The 19,955-nt window shown below is 32.6% G+C and overlaps 2 protein-coding genes across 2 annotated transcripts; both read right to left on the bottom strand.

The window, feature by feature from the left end:
- Positions 1-5,402: 5,402 nt before the first annotated feature.
- Positions 5,403-7,213, bottom strand: LOC126691572 (aspartic proteinase PCS1). Its single transcript, XM_050386592.1, has one exon. The coding sequence runs from the start codon at positions 6,870-6,872 to the stop codon at positions 5,526-5,528; it is 1,347 nt and encodes a 448-aa protein (XP_050242549.1). The 5' UTR covers positions 6,873-7,213; the 3' UTR covers positions 5,403-5,525.
- A 6,352-nt stretch (positions 7,214-13,565) lies between these two features.
- LOC126691571 (amino acid transporter AVT1D) lies at positions 13,566-18,187 on the bottom strand. The gene is made up of 11 exons (XM_050386589.1): positions 17,731-18,187; positions 17,019-17,293; positions 16,298-16,512; positions 16,091-16,114; positions 15,804-15,984; positions 15,496-15,715; positions 15,110-15,245; positions 14,855-15,020; positions 14,299-14,342; positions 14,131-14,193; positions 13,566-14,042 (listed from the first exon to the last, which is right to left on the bottom strand). The coding sequence occupies exons 1-11, from the start codon at positions 17,934-17,936 to the stop codon at positions 13,947-13,949; spliced, it is 1,626 nt and encodes a 541-aa protein (XP_050242546.1). The 5' UTR covers positions 17,937-18,187; the 3' UTR covers positions 13,566-13,946.
- Between the last annotated feature and the right edge of the window lie 1,768 nt (positions 18,188-19,955).

Here is a 19,955-nt window from a genome sequence, read left to right as displayed (position 1 = left end):
AAACCCAAGTCCATAATTCATAAGAAATTACGTACTTGGGCCCTGTCGATTTACGTCCACTAAGAAAATCCTTGAGGGTCACATATTTAATAAATGAGTAAAATATAAATCTTATGTTACACTGAACCCAATATGAGGTATTTATAAGAGGTTAAATCCTAAACTAATCATACATCAATTATAATTAATAGACTTATAATACAATTATAAGATTATTGAGCTTGATGTATCTCTAATAGAAAACTAGATTGGGCTTTTAAAGGGGGAATTGGATCATCTCCATTTCATAGTGAAATGGAGAGTGTCCATTTTATTTATTTATTTATTTTAATAAGAGGAGAGTGTCCATTTTAATGAGGTGACAAAATCTAAACCTTAGATTTATTCAATTTAATTTAAATCATGGCCTTGAAATGGACAATTTTCATTTCATTTAAAGTGGAGTGGATCCAAATCCTTTGAGGGGCAATTGGTCAGCCTTAACATACATCAAGCTTTTGTATTACAATTTCCATTCTTTTAGAAAAAAACAGAAAACAAAAAATGAAAACCAATTGAAAATCCTATGTCCCCATCTAGAGTGTTCCATTTTATTCCCTATTAATTTTATCTTTGTCACATATAATTTTTTATTTCCTTTTTTTTTTTAGAACTAAATTTTTATTTCCTTATAAAGTAATTAAAGTTTAAAATTGGGGGATCAAACTAATGACATTGCAATCAGAGGAACGTAAAGTAAAATACTAAAAGTGGAATATAGGATTTATATGTAACAAAATGTCTTTGCTAACAATTTTGTAGTCTTTTTATATAATTACAATGGTAATGGAGAAATTTGAACCATAAATATCTTTATTGAAAATACCAAGAGTTGACAATTAAGCTACAAGACTCTTAACAACAGTTTTATAGTCTGATTGGCAACTAGCCAGTCCATAGTCCCCTTATGCCAAAAGAAAAAAAATCTCTTCAAACAAATCAAACATTTTTTTTTTTCTGGATTATATTTGTTACATGTTTTTTATTAGAAGCCCTAGTCAAACTAAAATTAGGTGGGATGGCGAGAAGAACGGTTGCAACGCCCTGAGATTTGGTTTATGAAGTAGTATATTTAGAAAGTTGTACTTAAGCAGCATGCCATCATACTAAAAATGAACCATATCTTAAGCTATAGACCATCACAATCCACAATAAGGGCTGGGTTGAAGGGGAGAGAGGACGGAAGGACTTTTAGTCTGGGACCATTTCTCTGGACTAATAAATACCCAACAACTTGGCGTTGAAAATTCACCATACCATTTACTACATGTGTAACTATAGACTATAGTACATGACAAAGCATTAACCTTATGCTCATGACAAAACAATGGCGGTTTCAGGATTTTTTTTAGGGGGGTCAATAGTGGGAGAGTTAGGAATTTATTATGAGGGCAATTAAAAAATAAAATGATTATTTATTTATTTATTTATTTTTTGTATATACAACTTCCATATTATATACAATTTAATATATAATACAACTATATCCAGGGACGGAACTATGTTGAAGAAGAGGGGGGCTGTTCCCCCCCCCCCAAATTTTTTTAAAATATTAAATAATAGGTATATATTTAAGATTTTGGAAAATAAGTCCATGAAAAATTATATTTGCCACTCTCAAGAATATTATATTCGCCCCCCTTGACTTTGAATCCTAGTTCCGTCACTGACTATACAGTGTCGGATGAACAGTAGAGCAAAAAATGCAGTCGCCTAAGGCCCCAAGTTAAAAAAAGACCCCAAAATTTTAACCAATAGGGTTATTTGTAATCAATAAATAAAATAATATTTTTTTACCAAATGAAAAACAAATAAAAAATAGAGAAAAATGCAACGTCCACAATATTTTTTACAATTATGCTAAGTAGCAGGTTGTTACAACCTGTTATTGATGGCAAAAAAATAATTATAGTGATATTTTCAAAGAGAAAAAGAAAAAGAAAAAAAAAAGCAACTTAAAACCTAGGATTTGTTGTAAAAAAATATTGTGAATGTTGTACTTCTAAAAAAAAAAAAGAATAATAATAAGAGTTTAGTTAGCAAACTTTTACTAGTTCTCATCTAAGTCCACTACTAACACCACTTTTTTACTTACTATTATCAATCTACCATATCAACAAGTATGAAAAATTTTGTCAAATTTTTTTTGTTTATAAAATTTCTAAAAAAAGAAAAATTTTTACGTAGTTTATGTTAATTAGTAGTAATTTTGCATCTAAAACAAGATAATCAATTTTCGTCTTAGGCCCCCAAATACATCAAGCCGCCCTGTGACTATATCATGTAATAGTCTAAAAAATTTATTAGTAGTTTAAAGATCAGTAAGACAACAACCATTGAATGCATAATAACTTATTATATTTATATGTAATATTAATTAAATAAAATATATGATAGAGAAGAATAATAACAAATCTAGGAGTGGGATTAGGAGTAAATGTGAACTAAGAAAAAAAATTAACTGATATAAATTTTTGCTTTTGAAGTGTACGGTTTTTTAACCATACACATGGTCACTCTCTTAGAATTGGAGCAAACAAAGATAAAAACTAAGAAAACTACTTGATCAAACAAAGATTAAAGCTAAGAAAACACAAATTGGAGAAAGAGAGATAGAGAGAATGAAGAAAGAAATCACAAATATAAATATAGATCAGTTGGTTGGAACGGTGGTGTAATATTTTGCTAATGAAGAAGAAAAGTGCAGGGAAAAACAATTTCATTTTGTTGTCAACAGAAAAGTAAGCCAGGGTCCCAAATAAAAGGTTTATTTATTTATTTATTTTTAATGAATGAGCAAAATTTGAATTTTTTTTTCTTTATTATAAAATTAAATATTTAAGAGTAGTGTTGTTGACACATCACTTGCACAAAAATTTTACAAGAAAATATAGGCGGCAAGTTGTTAAAGGTAGGTAAAAAAAAAGAAAAAAAAGTAATACATTAGCAAAAAAGAAAGGTAAAAAAGTGATGGCAGTTGTGAGTCAAAATAAAAATTAGTTACAATTTTTCACTTACCCTCCATTGTGAAATTATTGTGAAAATAACATTAAAATGATCATATTCAAGTTTATTTTAGCTAGATTTAAACAAAATTTTATGGTCAAGGTGTTCAGATATTTATTTTAGAGGAGTTAAAACAATTTTTGTAATATATATATATATATATATATAAATTTGCCAGGTTAGGGGGTTCATTTAAACCCCCTGGCCAGCAAGTAATGCCGCCCCTGTGCCAAAACGGTAAGAACAAAGAAGTGGTTCTTTTTTTTGGTAAATTGTAAAGTTCACCCCTAAAGTTTGAAGTTATTTAAATTTTACATCTTGAACTTTTAGAAATTAGATTTTATACCTTGAAGTTTGGTTCTATTAGCAAAATTCCACATTCCATTATTTTTGGTTGTCTAGTGACAAGTTAGCATGCTTATGTGTATTTTTTGTTGTTGCTGCCAAATCAGCCTCCCAAAAGGGCCAAAACTACTATAAAAATCATATTTCAGTTCACACTTAAACTCACTTTTTTTTTTAGGTGAAACGTTGTTTTGGGAAACTAATTTGGCAAAAAAAAAAAAAAAAAAAAAAAATACACATTGGCATGCCAGCGTATCACTTAACATCCAAACTAATGGAGGGTGGGGTTTTGCTAACAGAACCAAACTTCAAGATGCAAAATCTAATTTATCAAACTTTAGGGTGCAAAATCCAAATGACCCCAAACTTTAGGGGTGTACTTTACAATTTACCATTTTTTTTAAAGGAACGCTATTACTTTGTGTGTTTAAATAAGCTTAAAATTCAGTTTTTTTTTAATCACTTATTTATAGTTTTTTAAAGTCTCAACTTTTTTTTAGGTATATCTCTAGTTCTAGTTTTACCATTTCAAATAGGTCATAGAATATTTTGTGGTTTGTTAATGAGTCTTAAGGATGGGAGATTGATATTTAACCTCCTCATAGGCAATAGTTTATATTATGAGAGTAATTGATAATATATATGAGCCAAGAGCCTAGTATCTCAATTGATTGACAGCTCTTGATATTTTCAATAGAGACATTCATATTTTAAAATCCCCATACCCCAACTATTGAATTTAAAAAAATAAAAAGTATAATGTATATGAGATTGGATGACAACTAAACTTTTATTAGATCATTAATCATAATCAAGCTATTTATGCCAAGGGCCTTTAACTTAACTTGTTTGCAACTTCTTGTGTATCCAAAATGAGATATCTATGGTTCAAATTCCTCTCCTCCCTCGTCTAACGAATTATCACCCAAATAAAAAAGGAAGCTATTTATAATTCTCTTAGACTATGCACTATGGCAGATTCCAATATATATATATTTTTAATTTGAAGAAATGGGTGAATTCCAATCTAATTAGTTTAACCGGTAAAGTTCTTTGTTATCAAATAGTGAACTTGGGTTCAAAAATTGCTAAATTATAAAAAGCCATCATTATAGAGTAGATGACATAAATTTAAATATATTATTTATATTCCAAAACAAAATTGGAAATTTAGAGTTTATTTAGATTAGTTTTTTTTTTCCAAGCTTTATTTTTTTTATACATTTATCTAATTTATTTTTTAAGAAAAATAAAACATAGAAAATAAGTTAATACAAGCATACTCTACCCCCTCCCCCGAAAGAAAAAAAGTAAAAAGAAAAAAGAAAAGGCATACAATAACGTGGTAATGGATAATGACAGGCTAACCATTTATACCACCAAAAAAAAAAAAAAAAACTTCTAGAAGGAAAAGTAAAATTTCAAAATACGGCAAAATATTGTTATTGCGTAAAATTTTTTTGTAACTCAATTGTTTGACACTTCTTAATATTTTTAATCCATGGTTCAAATCTTCTTTTCATTATAATTATGAAATTATTAAAAAAAAAATGTTGAAAGCCCGAAGTATAGCGAAGAAGTTAAAAAAAAAAAAAATGTTCACAATATTTTAACTTTTCACAAAAACATCTTATGTGATTGATTGTTACTTATTATTACTGATAAAAAAGTGGTAGGTTCAGATTATAACCAACAACAATATGTTACGTAGAACTTGTTATGAAAGAATTGCATATCTCTCTTCTCAAAAATCAGTTCCACATCTCCATTCTCTCCTTCTCATCCTCTCTAATCAGTTACTATTGATTTCCGTTTGAAATCAAATCATGGCTTGCCACTTCTTTATTTGGTATTGTGGACCATAGATCCAACGGTAACAATCCCCTAGGACAGCCGTAATTGCATGGCCCAAGGACCATATTAATAATCTAACCACCAAAATGCTTGGAATCTATTGTTGCCAGCATAGCCTGTCGTATCCAATCCCAAAAACAAAATTAAAAAGAAAAAGAAAAAAGAAAAGCATATTATTGTATACAACTTTAGCCCAAGAAAAAAACATAGCATATGTATAAAAGATTGATCAGTCCAATCAGAGAGCTTTGTTAAGGAAGCTAGCTCTAAGACCGTGGGACCTACTGTCCCACACTAAATCTCTGACCCGCCAAATCACATCTCATTTGGGCCAAACCAATCCTAGACTTTTCAAGATCAAATTCCATCCACACATTTTGCTGATGATGATGACCAATCACAAAGGCCTCTACTCCCAATAAATCAGAGTTCCCAAAGGTCAAGCAATGCACTGAATCACTCCCTCTTACTTGACCCGGTACCCGGTACAAGATCCAATCGCCCGATACAGTCATTTCGGCCCCCCGAAACATTAAAGTCACAGTTGGTAATCGTGGTAATTTCGGTTGATTCAGTGGGACCCGGAAACACAAATCCATAGCTCCTTGGAACACAAAATTCGGATCCTCCAAGACCCGCAAAATCCCTGCGGTTCGGTTCAAGAACTCGTTCCTTAATGCGGTGTAAACCGGACCCAGTAAGAACGTGAACTGGGTCCCAGAGTCTACCATGGTCTGACCCGCCCCGGTATGGTCCGGTACAAATACAGATTTAGGTAACGATAGCAACTTATCCGAAACTTTAATTCCTTCAAGCTGCACCGTATAAGCGACTCGGTCAAAGTACGGTAACGGCGTTGAGATTTGAATCAACGGCGTGTAGTTTAACGGAGTCAACCACGAAAAATTGGCCTCGCCGAGCAACAAAAGGCCCGAAAAATCGGACCCCGATATGCAATAGGAAAATTTCGGAAAACGCATTTGAGAAACGAAAGAGAGAGACCCACGGTTCATACCCATTAACCCGGTGCTCTTGGAGTCTTCGTCGGAGTTGGAGCTGAAGCTCGAATCCATGCAGCCAAACACCATGCCCGGAATATCGGAGCTTCCGAAATAGAACGTATCGGAGGCGAGGTTTCCTTCTGAGGAGGACGCGTCAGCGTAGGAGAGAGTTGCGTGGCAGAGCTTGTTGTTGTCACATGAAGCGGGTATCGGGAAATCCTGGGTCTGGGTCGTGCATGTGGGTGAGGAACACGGTATCGGAGAGTAAGAGGTAGATCGGGCCGGGTCGAAAGTGGCGGGAAAGCTTGGAGTTTTGTTGCAGTGAAGCCAGGAGAGCTCGCTTCCTGTGTCGATGACCATGGAAACGTTTTGAGGAGGAGTCCCAACAGTGAGAGAGACAGTGAGGCTCACGTTGTGGTGGAAAGGAAGCTTGTTTGGAGGTCTAGGAATGGACCCAGTTGGAATTATCTGAGTTTTGAGTGGCAAAACAAGTGTCGGTGTTTGAGATGAAGAAGAACAAAATGCTGCAGCGTAGAAAAGAAGAAAAGAGAGAGATTTGAGAAATGGGATTGAGAAGGAATTGGAATTGTAGTAAGGCATAAGGTGAAGAAGGTAGTAAGGTTTCATGGTGTAGTGTTGGAAGTAAATTTGAGATCGGAACCGAACAGGTAGGTGTGAATAATGAATATAAAAATGAAATGCTGCAGAGAAATAAATACTATGAGTGAATATGAGTGAGTGAAGGCTTGGCACAAGCTTTCATTTTGCAACTTGCAAAGCCAATATTTGGGTTTTGTGTGATGTACTGATCAACTTCTCATGTGCCAAAACCTGGTAGGTTTTAGGGACATTACTGTGGTGAATCAGAAAACACTACTGAAGAGTGAAGTCCATTGACCGTGAACTCCGAAACACGAAGCTTCTGTTCCATTTATATGGATAGAAAAAGATATTCTTGGGAGGGAGGGATAGATCTACTGGGAGAGTTAAACGGTACTGTGGGTAGATTTCACGTGTGTTAAAATGCTAAAATATTTATAACTGGAAAATTACTAGCTCCTTTATTATATGAAAGTGTATTCCATCACGAGTCCGTCAATTTAATTAAACCACGTTGTTGTACGTGCAAAGTTGATAAATACTCTTTCCAAGAGAAATGATATATATATATATATATATATTTTTTTTTTTGGCAAATTACAACTTATTGAAATTTAAATTATTTATTAGTAATTTGAAATTTGACACTTTACTCAACTAAGGTTTGATCAAAATCTAAATTATCTACTTGTGATTTGAAATCTCATAATAAAAGTGTTCCGCTAGATTTAAAAAAAAAAAAAAATCTTATTTGATCTTATATTTTTATGGTTTTTGTGTTTTTGGAAGAAAGAAACATAAAAGTGGAGCAAAATTACATATTTAACTATGGTTTTAACATACATATGTTATGAAACTCTAATTGAACTAATCTCACTAGGTAAAATGTCAAAATTCAAACCATAAGTAAGTAATTTAAATTTCGGGTAAATTTTATAATTTACCATTTATTTTTTTATTTTTTTCAAATAAGAAAAAGAAACCATGTCTACAAGCCACAACATTGCTCGCTTTAAAAAGCTGTAATTAATTTAAAAATTCAAACGGTAGAAAGAATGGAATTTCATTACTTAGAAACAACACATAAGTAGCATCCAACACAGCCCTCTAATGTTAAAAATAAATTAAAAAATTAAAAAAAGAAAACAGAAAAATGAATAACTAGCTTCCACTTTGTAGCACTGTAGCGTAAAAAAAAAAAAAAAAAACCCTCCCCTCTCTTTTTTTTTTTTTTTTTTTTTGGCGAGGTCAAATACGATGATATAATATAGATTATAAGAAAATTATTCTATTGAAAAAGAGCTCAACTTTAAAAAAAGTTAACAAATTCTCAACTCCAGGGGGTTAAAGTTGTATACGTATTTGGTTGCTGGGATTACAGAGATAGGTGTGTCATGTGCATTGTTGTCGGTATCGTATGATACACAATACATATTGTACGATAAATATCATATTGTGTACAAAAAACTCCATATCATAAAGGTGTATGAGAAATGCTTATGAATCATACGATACATAAGTATGTATCATATGAATCGTATTATATTATTAAATCATACATATAGTACAATACATAAATACGTGGGTTTAAAATGAGTCTTTTTTTTTTTATTTGTTAAAATTTGTGATTTTATTTGAATTCAACAAATTGTTAGACTTTGTTTTTAACACAAAATTATTGGGCTACTTAATTATGCTCAATAACATAGCATGTACATGAGTTTTTTTTGCTCTTTTCTCACTAACTCTTACAAAATTTGGACGGCACACTTAAGATTTCACTTTTATATTTGCAAATTTCATTTCTATATTTTGATTAAGGTATTAAATGACAATATAATTACTTATTATTGTTGTTGTTGTTATTATTATTATTATTATAAATCTAAGAAGCTAGAATGCCAAGAAAAAATATAAAGAAAAATTATTTAAAAAGAAGAATAAGAAGATATAGTAAATATATGCTGATAATAATGAAGAAATAATTTCACAAGATGATGAACATTATAATAACATTATGTAGATGGAGATGATTATGCAAGATGATGAATTTGATTAAAAGAAATTATTATTTTTGCTCATATATATCATGTATTATCACTTTTGAGTTTAATCAATTTGAACGTGTATGTTATAAACACATACATGCTAATTTGATTTATTTAGTTAGCTTTGTTAAATATTATTCCATAAGTAATTATTAAATTAGTTATTTATTGAATATATTTCAAATTTATAATTAATATACCCTTTATATTTATAATTTTTTTATATAAATTTATTAGATATTTGTATATCTTATGATATACAACACAATATGATGCACGAAACAAAAAAATAAAAAATTAATTCCTGTTCTGACCATTGACAACTATGTTAATGTGTTCTTTGTTTAGTATCTAGAAAGATAAAATACTAAAAGGTTGGTGTGTGCTTTGCTTACCTTGGGAATAATTGAAAAAGCATAAGATGATGGCACTCCCTCGTGCTAAAAGCAAGCTTCATAAATCATAAGGAACTTCTGCTGGTTGTTGGATATCCAAAGAATAATTTAAAAGGGAAGCACATGATCTCCTTTATATATTCTCTCAATTTTTAAATTGTTTTACTCCAAAAACGTGGTCTTTAACCTTCTCTAAAGCGTTCAAGCCAAAGCATTTTAATTACTTATAATTATCATCAGAGCTTATATAATAGATCCTCTCTCTCCAAGGGGAAGGGAAGGCGTTGATTTAAAGGTCTGGAGTTTTTTGAAGGGCTCGGTTGTCTCTTGCATGCTTGAGTAGTTATAATGTTTTTCTCAAAAGAAAAAAAAGAGAGTAGTTGTAATGTAATATAACCCTCTTTTTCAAAGCAAAAACAAAAAATACAGAATTGGAACACTTCCATTTTTCTTTTTCTTCGTGCACTAAATTATGTTTGTACCTTTCCATATCGATAAAATGAACAGACAAACTAATTAAAGCGGCTCTCTGACTTCTAAATTGGTGGCCAAAAGGTCACCTCACGCAGACCGGAGGTTGGTTCCATCTGCCTATTTCGATTGACGAACTTACGCTTCATCAGTCAACAAGTTAAATGTGAAATACGAGGACAAAATAAGAGATTAAGAAAATTCTCACCCTACAAGGTTAACACAGGCTAATTAAAACAAGAAATAATTTTTTTTGATAACAAGACAGAAATTTAATTAGTCGTTGAGGTGCCTGTACTAAATTGTCAAATCTAATTTCCCTATAAAAAGTCAGTAAGTGCTTAATGTTATTAAAAAAAAAAAAATAAATAAACAACAACAACAACAACAACATACCAGGCTACCAGCCAGGTGCATGCACATCACATGTGGTGCTACATTCTTCAAGGGCGACACAGGATCGTGATTGGGTCCATAAACGGATCGGCTTGGGAAACGATTTTTAATTTTTCATTACTGAGTGGCTCAATTGAAATAGTAATGCTCCATCTTCAAATTAGCATTGCATATTTTGGGCTTGACATAAAATTAAAATTGTTCCAACATTAATTATGGGGTTGTCATTGTCAACTAAAAATGATCGTATCAGTTTAAAAGAAAAGAAAAGAAAATAAAATAAGGGCACACCAATCAAATTAAAATGGTCGTTTCCATGGTTGTTAGTATTACATGATATGCAATATGTATTGTATTGAGTGAAAAAAGTATCATATCGTAGATATGTATTGACCATACTCATAAATCGTACGATATACAAATGTATATCATATGAATTGTATTATATCGTAAAATTGTGTGTATCATACGATATATAAATATGTAGATTTAAATTGAGATTTTTTAATTAAAATTTGTGCTTTGATTTGAGTCCAACAAATTAGACTTTGTTTTTATCACAAAGTTATAGAGCTATTTGATTGAGCCTAATAAAATAACATGTTCACGAGGACCTCCCCTCTCTTTTTCTCCTACAAAATTTGAACTACACACCTAACACTTCATTTTTATATTTACAAATTTATTTTTCTATAATATGAATAAAGTATTAAATGACAATATAATTACATTTTTAATATTTTTTTATTATTCTTATAGCATTGACTTAGATGAAATTGATTAGGCAAAATGATGAAAAAGAAATAATAATTTTGGCTCGTATGTCATGTATTATTACTTTTGCAATTTGAATGTGGATGTTATAAACACATGTTAATTTGATTTATTTAATTAGGTTTGTTAAATATTATTATATAAGTGATATAAAATTACTCATTAATTAGTTGAATATATTCCGAATTCATAATAAATACACCTTATATATATATTATAAAACTTTATTGGGTGTCTGTATATCTTATAATATATGATACGTTAAAAAAAAAAAAAATTCACAATATGATTTACGTTTTGATTACTATAGTTGTATCTAAAAATAGGATCACATTTCTTAGGTAACTGAATTCCACATTCTTCTACTTGAACAGTTTCAATCATCACTTTCTAATTGTTTGTGGCTTTTGTTAACAAGTATTCTAAATCCAAATTTTCAATTTTAGAGAACAAAATTAAAATCACCTAAATTTTAAGTATGCAATTTACTATTTAATCAAAAAGTAAAGATTAATACTACAAACACAATATTTTTCATAATATTTTTTTTTTAAAAAATAGTTGAGTTAGTAGGTTTTTATTGATTCTAATTTAAACTTACCACTAACATCATGACTTTAATATTAACCATTCCCAACTAGCCATTTTGGCCGTAAGGGCTGCCACGAGTTGGTTCGGGTTGGGTTTGTGCCCAACCCGCAATGGACCTAATCCAAATCAAGTGGGCAGTGTCCCAACCCGCAACCAACCTGTAACAGTAACGGGTTCATTGATTCAAGTTGCTAGTGGGTGGTTGTCAATTCCGGTGAAACTGAAAATCGCCGGAATTCGCTAAAACGTGGAGAGATCTCGCTAGATCCAGTGAGATTTTGTTGAATCTAGTGAGATTTTTGCTAAATTATGCAGAAAAATCGTTGGATTTGGCCAAATCTAGTGTATATCATGCTAGGAATTGCCAGATTTAGCTGAAAAGGTAGCCGAAAATTTGGAAAAATTGCCAAAGTTAATGGTCTTTGTTCAAGTTGGGTTTCATGGGTTTTGGAGGAGGAGATCCAAAATTGACCCACCGGCTCAGGTTTTCGACGTTAGGACCCAAGTACGACTGCCGGAGCAGCCGAATCAAGTGGTTACGAGTCAGGTTTGGTTTGATTGGGTGGGTGGGTTGGACACCCCTATTGGCCATTGTGAAATAAGAATCTGATAATTTTGTCTCTAAAATTGGGTATATCTTTGGGTGGCTTCCTTTAGATATGATTAAATGAACTTCAATTGGCTACCTTTACTTGTGCACCTTTTGTTGTCTCATTTGCATCTTTAGCCCTTTGCCGTGGGAGAGCACTTAAAAGAGTTTCATCTTCCCAATATTGCAAAATAAAAAGTATCAAATTTATATATCGTACGATATATAAATAAAAAGTATCAATATTGGAAGATGTCTCAAAGATTTCGGTGATATTAACTCTACCTCCTCCCTATAAGGAATACTCCTGTATTCCTGGGATCTAGGTCTACTCCACATCACTATATAAACAGTAGGTTTTCTCTTTTCCAAGGTATGTAGAAAATCCCTAGTTCTCTCACTATAAAGTTCTTGGAGATTTCTTATTCACTTAACATTCGGAAGGTCTTTAAATCTCCAATGGGTACCTTGGAGATTTCTAAGGTACCCATTGTAGCGTTCAGGGGTGATTAGCTCATTGACGATTTTTGTGCATCATGAAGAATAAAAAGAAAATTTCTTGTCTATAAATTGTTGTTTCAATACCACACTAACCACAGTTGTTAACAAATTAAAGCCAACAAAACAATGTGGAATCCCAAAGCTGTGCATGGTTGGGATACCACTCCCCATGATTACCATGCTGATAATGTTCAAAGAATGGAAAGGATGCTTAGTATTATCACTGATATTCCTCAATACCGAAATGTGCACAGGGCCTTGAACTACAAGGTCACTTGTGAAGAACCTTTTTCGTGAGCACCCTTGTTACTGCCGACATTTTGAAGACAAGGTTGAACTGATAGAAGATGAACAAGGTAGGATTGGGAACAAAAAAGACAAGGTTGAACTGATCAAGTATGAACAAGTCGAACATCATAAGTATGGTAACCACAAAGTTTATGAAGTAGAGGTTGACAAGCTCAAGGGCTATGAGCTTCGCCAATATAACAGACTACAAAGTACATGGATGATAGCAACGACACCTTATTAGCTTGACTTGATTGAAGAAAAGGTTGACAATGAGGATGACCGCACCTTATAGGATCCCATTGTAATTAATTACACGCATGTTTAGCAAATGACTTTATTAATAACTTGTAAAGTTTTGAATAGTTGTAGAGCTAGTTGGTTTATTATGACTTATGAGTCTGTCATTCTGTTTCAGGGCTGTAACAGCTAATCAGTTGATTAGTGTTAGCCTTTTTCAGTATAAATAGCAGAGGTACTTGTACAGATTGCAGTAGAATTGGTTTTCTCTCCAATTTTCCTCTATCAATTCTCTTTGTTTCACTTCTTGTATGTGCAATACTGCAATATGGTATTAGACCTGGTCATGATCTATGACCATGACTCTCATTGCAAAGAATAAGCTTTGCTTTGTTGATAAATCAATTCCTCAACCTATTAATGAGTCTGCACCAGAATTCAAATGAATGGATTTGCTGTATCAACATGGTGACAACAGCTGTTGAATTCCCCATCCAAAGAGAGAGCTTCCGCTTTTACAACACGAGTTCCGTTTAATAATACATGTTCAAATCCTTTTTGTTGGATTCTTTCATTAACAATTGATCTATGGATGCTAATGATTACACATATAAAGTGCTTAAGATAAACCATATCCTCTTGGCGCCACTGCATATCAACATTCCTTCATCCGATCTGTCTTTGTTGGTTGAATCTCATTGAAATGTTGACGTTCTTTACTGTAGTTGAGAACTTACTAAGGCAGATTTGTTTTCCGCTCTTCAGGATAAGAAACGAGATTAGACCATAGATATGCCCTGTTCTTTAATCAAGCTATTTTGCCAGCTAGTCTTGTAATTGATGAATATGTGCCAACGCAAGCACAGACCAAACCCACACTTATAACCAATATGCAACTTGCAATCTGAAAAAGAATGTCAAGAATTGATTTAGTCATGGAATGGGTTACAATATAAGACAGAATAATTTCTTCTATGATATTGAATTCTTACCTTCAACTTCGTCAATTTACCTCTGAGTAATTTAAGATAACAAGCGCATGGAAAGATAAGAGCCTGCCATGAAAAATTATATAGATAATTTATTCAAAGTTCCCCATGTTTATAGGCTATAACTATGACGAACTAAAATTGAGGTATACATATGAAGAGAGAACTTACAATTAACATTGCAAGTAAAGATCCTATTAATGCCATCACGATAGCTGCAGTCCAATTGACAAAAAACAGCTTAGCAGACAACAGACAACGGACGACTCCTATCAATGTTTGATATAATTCTATTTTGATTACGATTCATATCAATGTTTTAGTAAATCTCAAATTACACCATTTAACTTTAACATGTTTTTAATTCAGTCCTTTAAGTTCCATTTTTTTAATGTCTTTGTAACTACCATTCGTTTCTAATGTAGTTCTTCTGTCCAATCTGAACCATCAAATCCGCCAAAATGACACCCAAAAATATTAAACTTAACAGCAAAATTGGACAGAATTATACAGAATGACTAAATTGAAAACATATTAAATTAAAATATTGGACTAAATTAAAATATTATCAAGAGCCTTATAGCTTAATTGGCACATCTCTCATATTTTTTGTCCTTACAAGCTTAGAACACAAATTCAGGACTCAGGTATCAAAAAAACATTTTTTTTTGGGTAAGAAAACGAACATTCAAAACCAACGTAGATAAGCAGCGCAAGAGATGCTCACCGAAAAAGGGAACAGTCAATGCCACTGCCAAAGTTGAAAATACTAAAATTGTTCTGATGAGAAGCACTACACTGTAAGATCTAAGCTGGGCTTGAGGCAAGAGTTCCTCTATACTCATTGTGATGGGTGTCAGTGTCAAGGCATACTTTGTCAGTGGGTTCACAACCTATAAAATCCATTAATCGCATGATGATACTGTGCAGAAAATATAAATTCAGAAAAACTAAATAAATAAAAATGTGTTTTCTATCATACCATGGTCCAGACTGCAATTTTAGAAGCAAGATATTCGCTGGGCATGTTTAAAGTGAACTGAGATTCGATTGAGTCACCAAACATTAGAAAGCCACATATTGCTACCCCAGTGCACATAATGAAGCAAAAAATAAAGCTGTGGCAGAGGAAACAAATATTAGCAAAGCTGTCATGCAATTAGGGGCGTGGGGGGTTGGGGAGGGGATTTTTCATTACTTTACAAAGGAGGCAAGTGACCTTGGAAATTCTTGAAAATAATGTAATTTTTCAATTAAGGAATATGTCATTTCTTTCCTCATAAGGTTTATGTATTGAACCATCCAAAAATGTTAATTGAGACAACATTGTGAATAGTTTCATTAAAAAAAAGGACAATTTTTGGTCACCTGACTATTAAAACTGATGGAAATCGTGACGGTTCTTTCATTGAAGAATAGATATTTGGAAAAACCGAATGGCCAGCATAGCTGAATCCAAAGATACCAATTGTAACAGATAGGTTTGTGAGGTCTAAAGCTGTTCCACTTGGGTGAAATCCAACTTGGTCCACCACTCCAACCCATAATAAACAAAGTGCCACCAGGATTGATGCAACTACTCCTCCTCCTGAACACACAGCATTTAAGACCAGCAGCAAAGCAAAATATACAACTTAAAAATAAATAAATGAAAGCAATAAGATGGATAAGAAAACCTGAAAGGTATGAGAGCAAGCTCAGATTTTTAAGCCAAACAGTTGGAAGAACAATAAGAGTAGATGTGATTGCAAAAACTTGATGAGATTCAAGATGGATTCCAGCAAGACTGATATAGGTATCTGGGAACAATGATGCCAAGTTATCGCTCATCATAATAATGTATTCCACACAAGAAGCCTGTAAACCACAGCTATTCACCATTCAGAGCCTAAGAAAGGCAAGGGACCAAAAAAGGTAGAGAAAACTGTGAAATACATATTAGGGAAGAATTTTTTGCACTTACATATAGTTCTACATACAAAAATATCTGCATTGGAACAAAACCAAGTGTCAATTAGGCTTCCAAACAGCAAAGGTTTCTGCTTGTAGATGCAAGCTCAATGGTAGTCATGCTTGTTATATGTGCATACATAACAACATTCAATATATGCTTATATATACAAGCATGCTTATTTAAAAATTGGCCATTTCATATTCATATTGGACTTACAGCTATCCCTAATCGACCAGCTAACCCAAAAGCAGCCTGCCCTATATCTGGGTAGGTTTTGAGTCCAGGAGAGCTTTCTAAACATTCCTTCAATAAAACTCCAGTATAGCAACAAAAGACAGCGAATATCACGAGAAAGATAAGGCTCAACCACCCTCCTTCTTTGATTGCATATGGAGTTGTAAGGAGTCCTATGCCGCATAGAATATTGATTCCTGCATATAAGGAAATGAGGATCTTTTTTCAGAGGAAACTATGGAGATAGAATTGTAATAATTGTTGAACCAGTTGAGATTAGCCTCAACAATGTATACATTAAGAAGTGGAGAAAAAAATAGTTAAAAAGGATTTGAAGTAGATCGATGAGGAAGACTTGAAGGACATGGGAATGGATTGTGGATATGAAGTCCATAATTAAAGCTCTAATGAAAGTACAAGGAATATAACTGCATGCTAATTGTTATATACTATATATCAAAAAAAAAAAAAAAAAAAAAAATGCTTGATGAACACTAGTTGTTATATTAATTTTGTTAAAATTAATTGTTAGGGAAATAGTTGAAGGGTGTCAACTATATTTCTGTTATAATTTTTCAATGAGAAGTTTGGGCAATAAAGAGGTTTCTAACAAATTAAATCCCTGACAGACTGAGGAATCAATTTGGTTTATACATAGTGATAAAACTAAAGAGAAAGGGAGTCACTAATGATTCTTTTTTACCATTAATGACTGATTGAGAAAATGAACACTGCTCCTGCGGTGGTGGCAATCCACTGATAGAAAGTTTGGAGTAAGTAGATGCAGATAACTTCACAGGTGGTGTGGTAGGATCTTCAGAAATGAGAGGTTTACTCAGCGAAGAATCACGCTCCAATGGTTGTGGCTGTGGCCTCTTGTATGCTGTGGAAAGAAAGCTACTTACTCCTGTCAAGCTAGGCCCCCTTAGAAAACTAATGGAGGGTGGGGTAACACTTGTAAACATGTCCATAGACTGCCTGCACAGATTTAACAAAGGGAAGTCAATATGTTATGATACAATCGGCTTAATCTTTCTTTTTTGTTGCTTCTTAACTCTACCTGTAATATTAATCTGTTATAAATTATTGGTTCATGCCACTAAATTAAGATTAGAAAAGTACTTTTTCTTGCTCATATTAAACAAAAATCAAAGAATTGATTTATTATTGTGCCTTTTTGCTTTCATAGTGATGCTAATAACAATAATCTTGACCTTTTTAACTTAAAGCAGTTCAATGCAAGAAGCACAATTTTTGATGAACTGCCAACAAAGAAGAATTGTCATTGAAAATTCAAATCTGAATCTTTTTTTAATTTCACAACAGCGAATTATCTTTTTAGCTTCAGCTCTTGACATTTTGCTTGCAAATTAAATACATGAAATAAGAGGGGAGAAAAAACGTAAATATAGTACCTGTAGCTTTGAGGCCATGGGATGTCCATGGCGTTATCAGATTGACTTGGTGAGGAACCTGTGGCCTCAGATTCAGTCTCGTCCTCATTCTCACCTATTGTTTTGGCCTGGTTTTCTTCATCATCGGAGTTCCACTCGTCCACGAGGTCCCGACCCAATTCTTCGTCCACTTTCATCCCTTTTCTCCTCGTGGATTCAAACACCATATACAAACACCACCTTATATAGAACAGTTTCTATATCTCTTGATATCTCACGTTAAGGTTTCACAGTGGGAAAAACTCGTTCTACTGCCAAACAAAACCTTATACTGTTTTGGCTTGGATTGGTTTCAAGTACCTAAGGATGCCGAGCTAATCGGGGATCCTAGTTTATAGTAAAGATATGCGTGAGAAATATAGGTGGCTAAGATCTTGTGTGAGTGTACACGCGTTGCTGTTTTTAGTTTTACTGTGAATAGATACCATGCATGTGAAAGATACGAGGAGATCCGATGTTGGAGCTGTACATGTTTTTTTTTTTTTTTTAGTTTAGTTTTGTCCAAATTCGACAAAGTTTCATTGTTATTAGGATGCCAACGGTATAGTCAGATTTGGTAATATATATTATAAGGAAATTAGATGCCAAATTGCCACTAGTTAAGCCAGATTTGGTATTATTTTATAAGGAAATTAGGATGCCAATGACAATGGTAATGGTATAGTCAGATTTGGTATTATTTTATTATACTTTTAGAATTTTTGTTTGGAGTATAGTTTATTTTACACACAACTGTAGCACACACCATTATGATTCAGTTTAACATGTTTTAAACTGAAATCATGACATCAATACAAGGTATGGGTGCGGTTGTGTACAACATCGAGTATGCACTAATATTTAGCATTTTATTAATCTTTCTTAGCTAGATGCTAGTAAATGAGGACAATGGGCTGGAAGAATGACCCAGGTTTTATGCACAAAAAAAAGAGGACCAAGGATATTAGGCAAGTTCATTATGTAGCCAAACGAGATCACAAATGAGGCCAATGACCTCTTGGCTTTTCAAAAATCCTCCCCCCTTGTATTTTTGGTAAAAATAAATAATCTTGGACATAAATTCCATTATTAATGGCCCCTCTTAGATTTTCACTAAAAATATGTAATATATTTATATAATTGACTAATGTATTTTTTATTCCCTCTAATTACTTTTATGTCATACATAACCCATTAAATTAAAGCGTATTTAATGTATACCATACGTAATTTAATTATATATTATTTTTATTAAATTGACTTGTATATTTTTAGACATGTCAAGACTTATCTTTTTTTTTTTTTTTTTTTTGTGCAAAGATGTAAAGACTTATTTGATGTAAATATTTTTGTTTACGTAAGAAAATATCATATGTTAAATCAAAATTACAAACATTCCATGTATAAGTAATAATTAATAAATAAATATTATATATGTGTGTGTGCAAAATAAAACTATCATGTTGATATACAATTCAAGAAAAATTCAAGGTATATATATATATATATAAGTGCAGGTGCAGGATTATCGATAGAAAATTTTAATAGGTGTTATTCTTATAGGCACTAAAAATACAAACAAATTACAGAAGTTAATAGTAAAATATGAACAAATCCAATATGAAGCATAACAAAAAACAATTACAGATGCAATACGATAAGTTTAACTGCATTCGAATACTAATCCCAAAATAAATCAACTAAATGGATCTATCACTTCTCCTAAAGATTAGGAGATATCTATTTATTGATAACTTCTACTGCTAGCCCAACTCTTAAAAGGAATTCAAATAATAATAGCTAACTAAATCTGATCTAACACAATCATTTATCATCGTAGGAGTTCTTCCTCTATATGCAACTTTTAACTTGATGTATTCAACTTATAACCACTCATGACTCATCCTCCTAGAACATAACAAAATGACGTGCTGGGAGGGGAATGGAAAACAATACTGAAGGGAATTAGGAAGGGTTTGGGATTTGGGGTGGCCAAATCCAAATGGCTGACATGTAGCAAGACTTGTTTGGATTGAGAGGGAGTGGAGGGGAGTGGAGTAGAGTAGAGTTAGTTGAAAAACAGAATATTTTCTGGCCAACTCCACTCTACTCCCCTCCCTAGGGGTGAGCATGGGTCGGTTTAAAGGGATTTTTTGACCCAACCCACTATGGAGGGTTAAAAAAAAATTTAATGCAACCCAACTCAT

This window comes from Quercus robur, chromosome 7, assembly GCF_932294415.1.
Source record: "Quercus robur chromosome 7, dhQueRobu3.1, whole genome shotgun sequence".
NCBI lineage: Eukaryota > Viridiplantae > Streptophyta > Magnoliopsida > Fagales > Fagaceae > Quercus > Quercus robur.
The sequence above is the reverse complement of the archived record's forward strand: the minus strand, read 5'-3'. Positions and strand labels throughout refer to the sequence as shown.

Excerpts from the sequence above, each read along its gene's own strand:
- LOC126691572 (XM_050386592.1), bottom strand. The coding sequence starts at position 6,872 with ATGAAACCTTACTACCTTCTTCACCTTATGCCTTACTACAATTCCAAT.
- LOC126691571 (XM_050386589.1), bottom strand. The coding sequence starts at position 17,936 with ATGGTGTTTGAATCCACGAGGAGAAAAGGGATGAAAGTGGACGAAGAA. Across the intron at positions 15,246-15,495 it reads CCATCAGTTTTAATAGTCAG|CTTTATTTTTTGCTTCATTA; the intron begins GTGACCAAAAAT and ends CCTCTGCCACAG. Across the intron at positions 14,343-14,854 it reads ATTGACTGTTCCCTTTTTCG|CTATCGTGATGGCATTAATA; the intron begins GTGAGCATCTCT and ends ATTGGACTGCAG.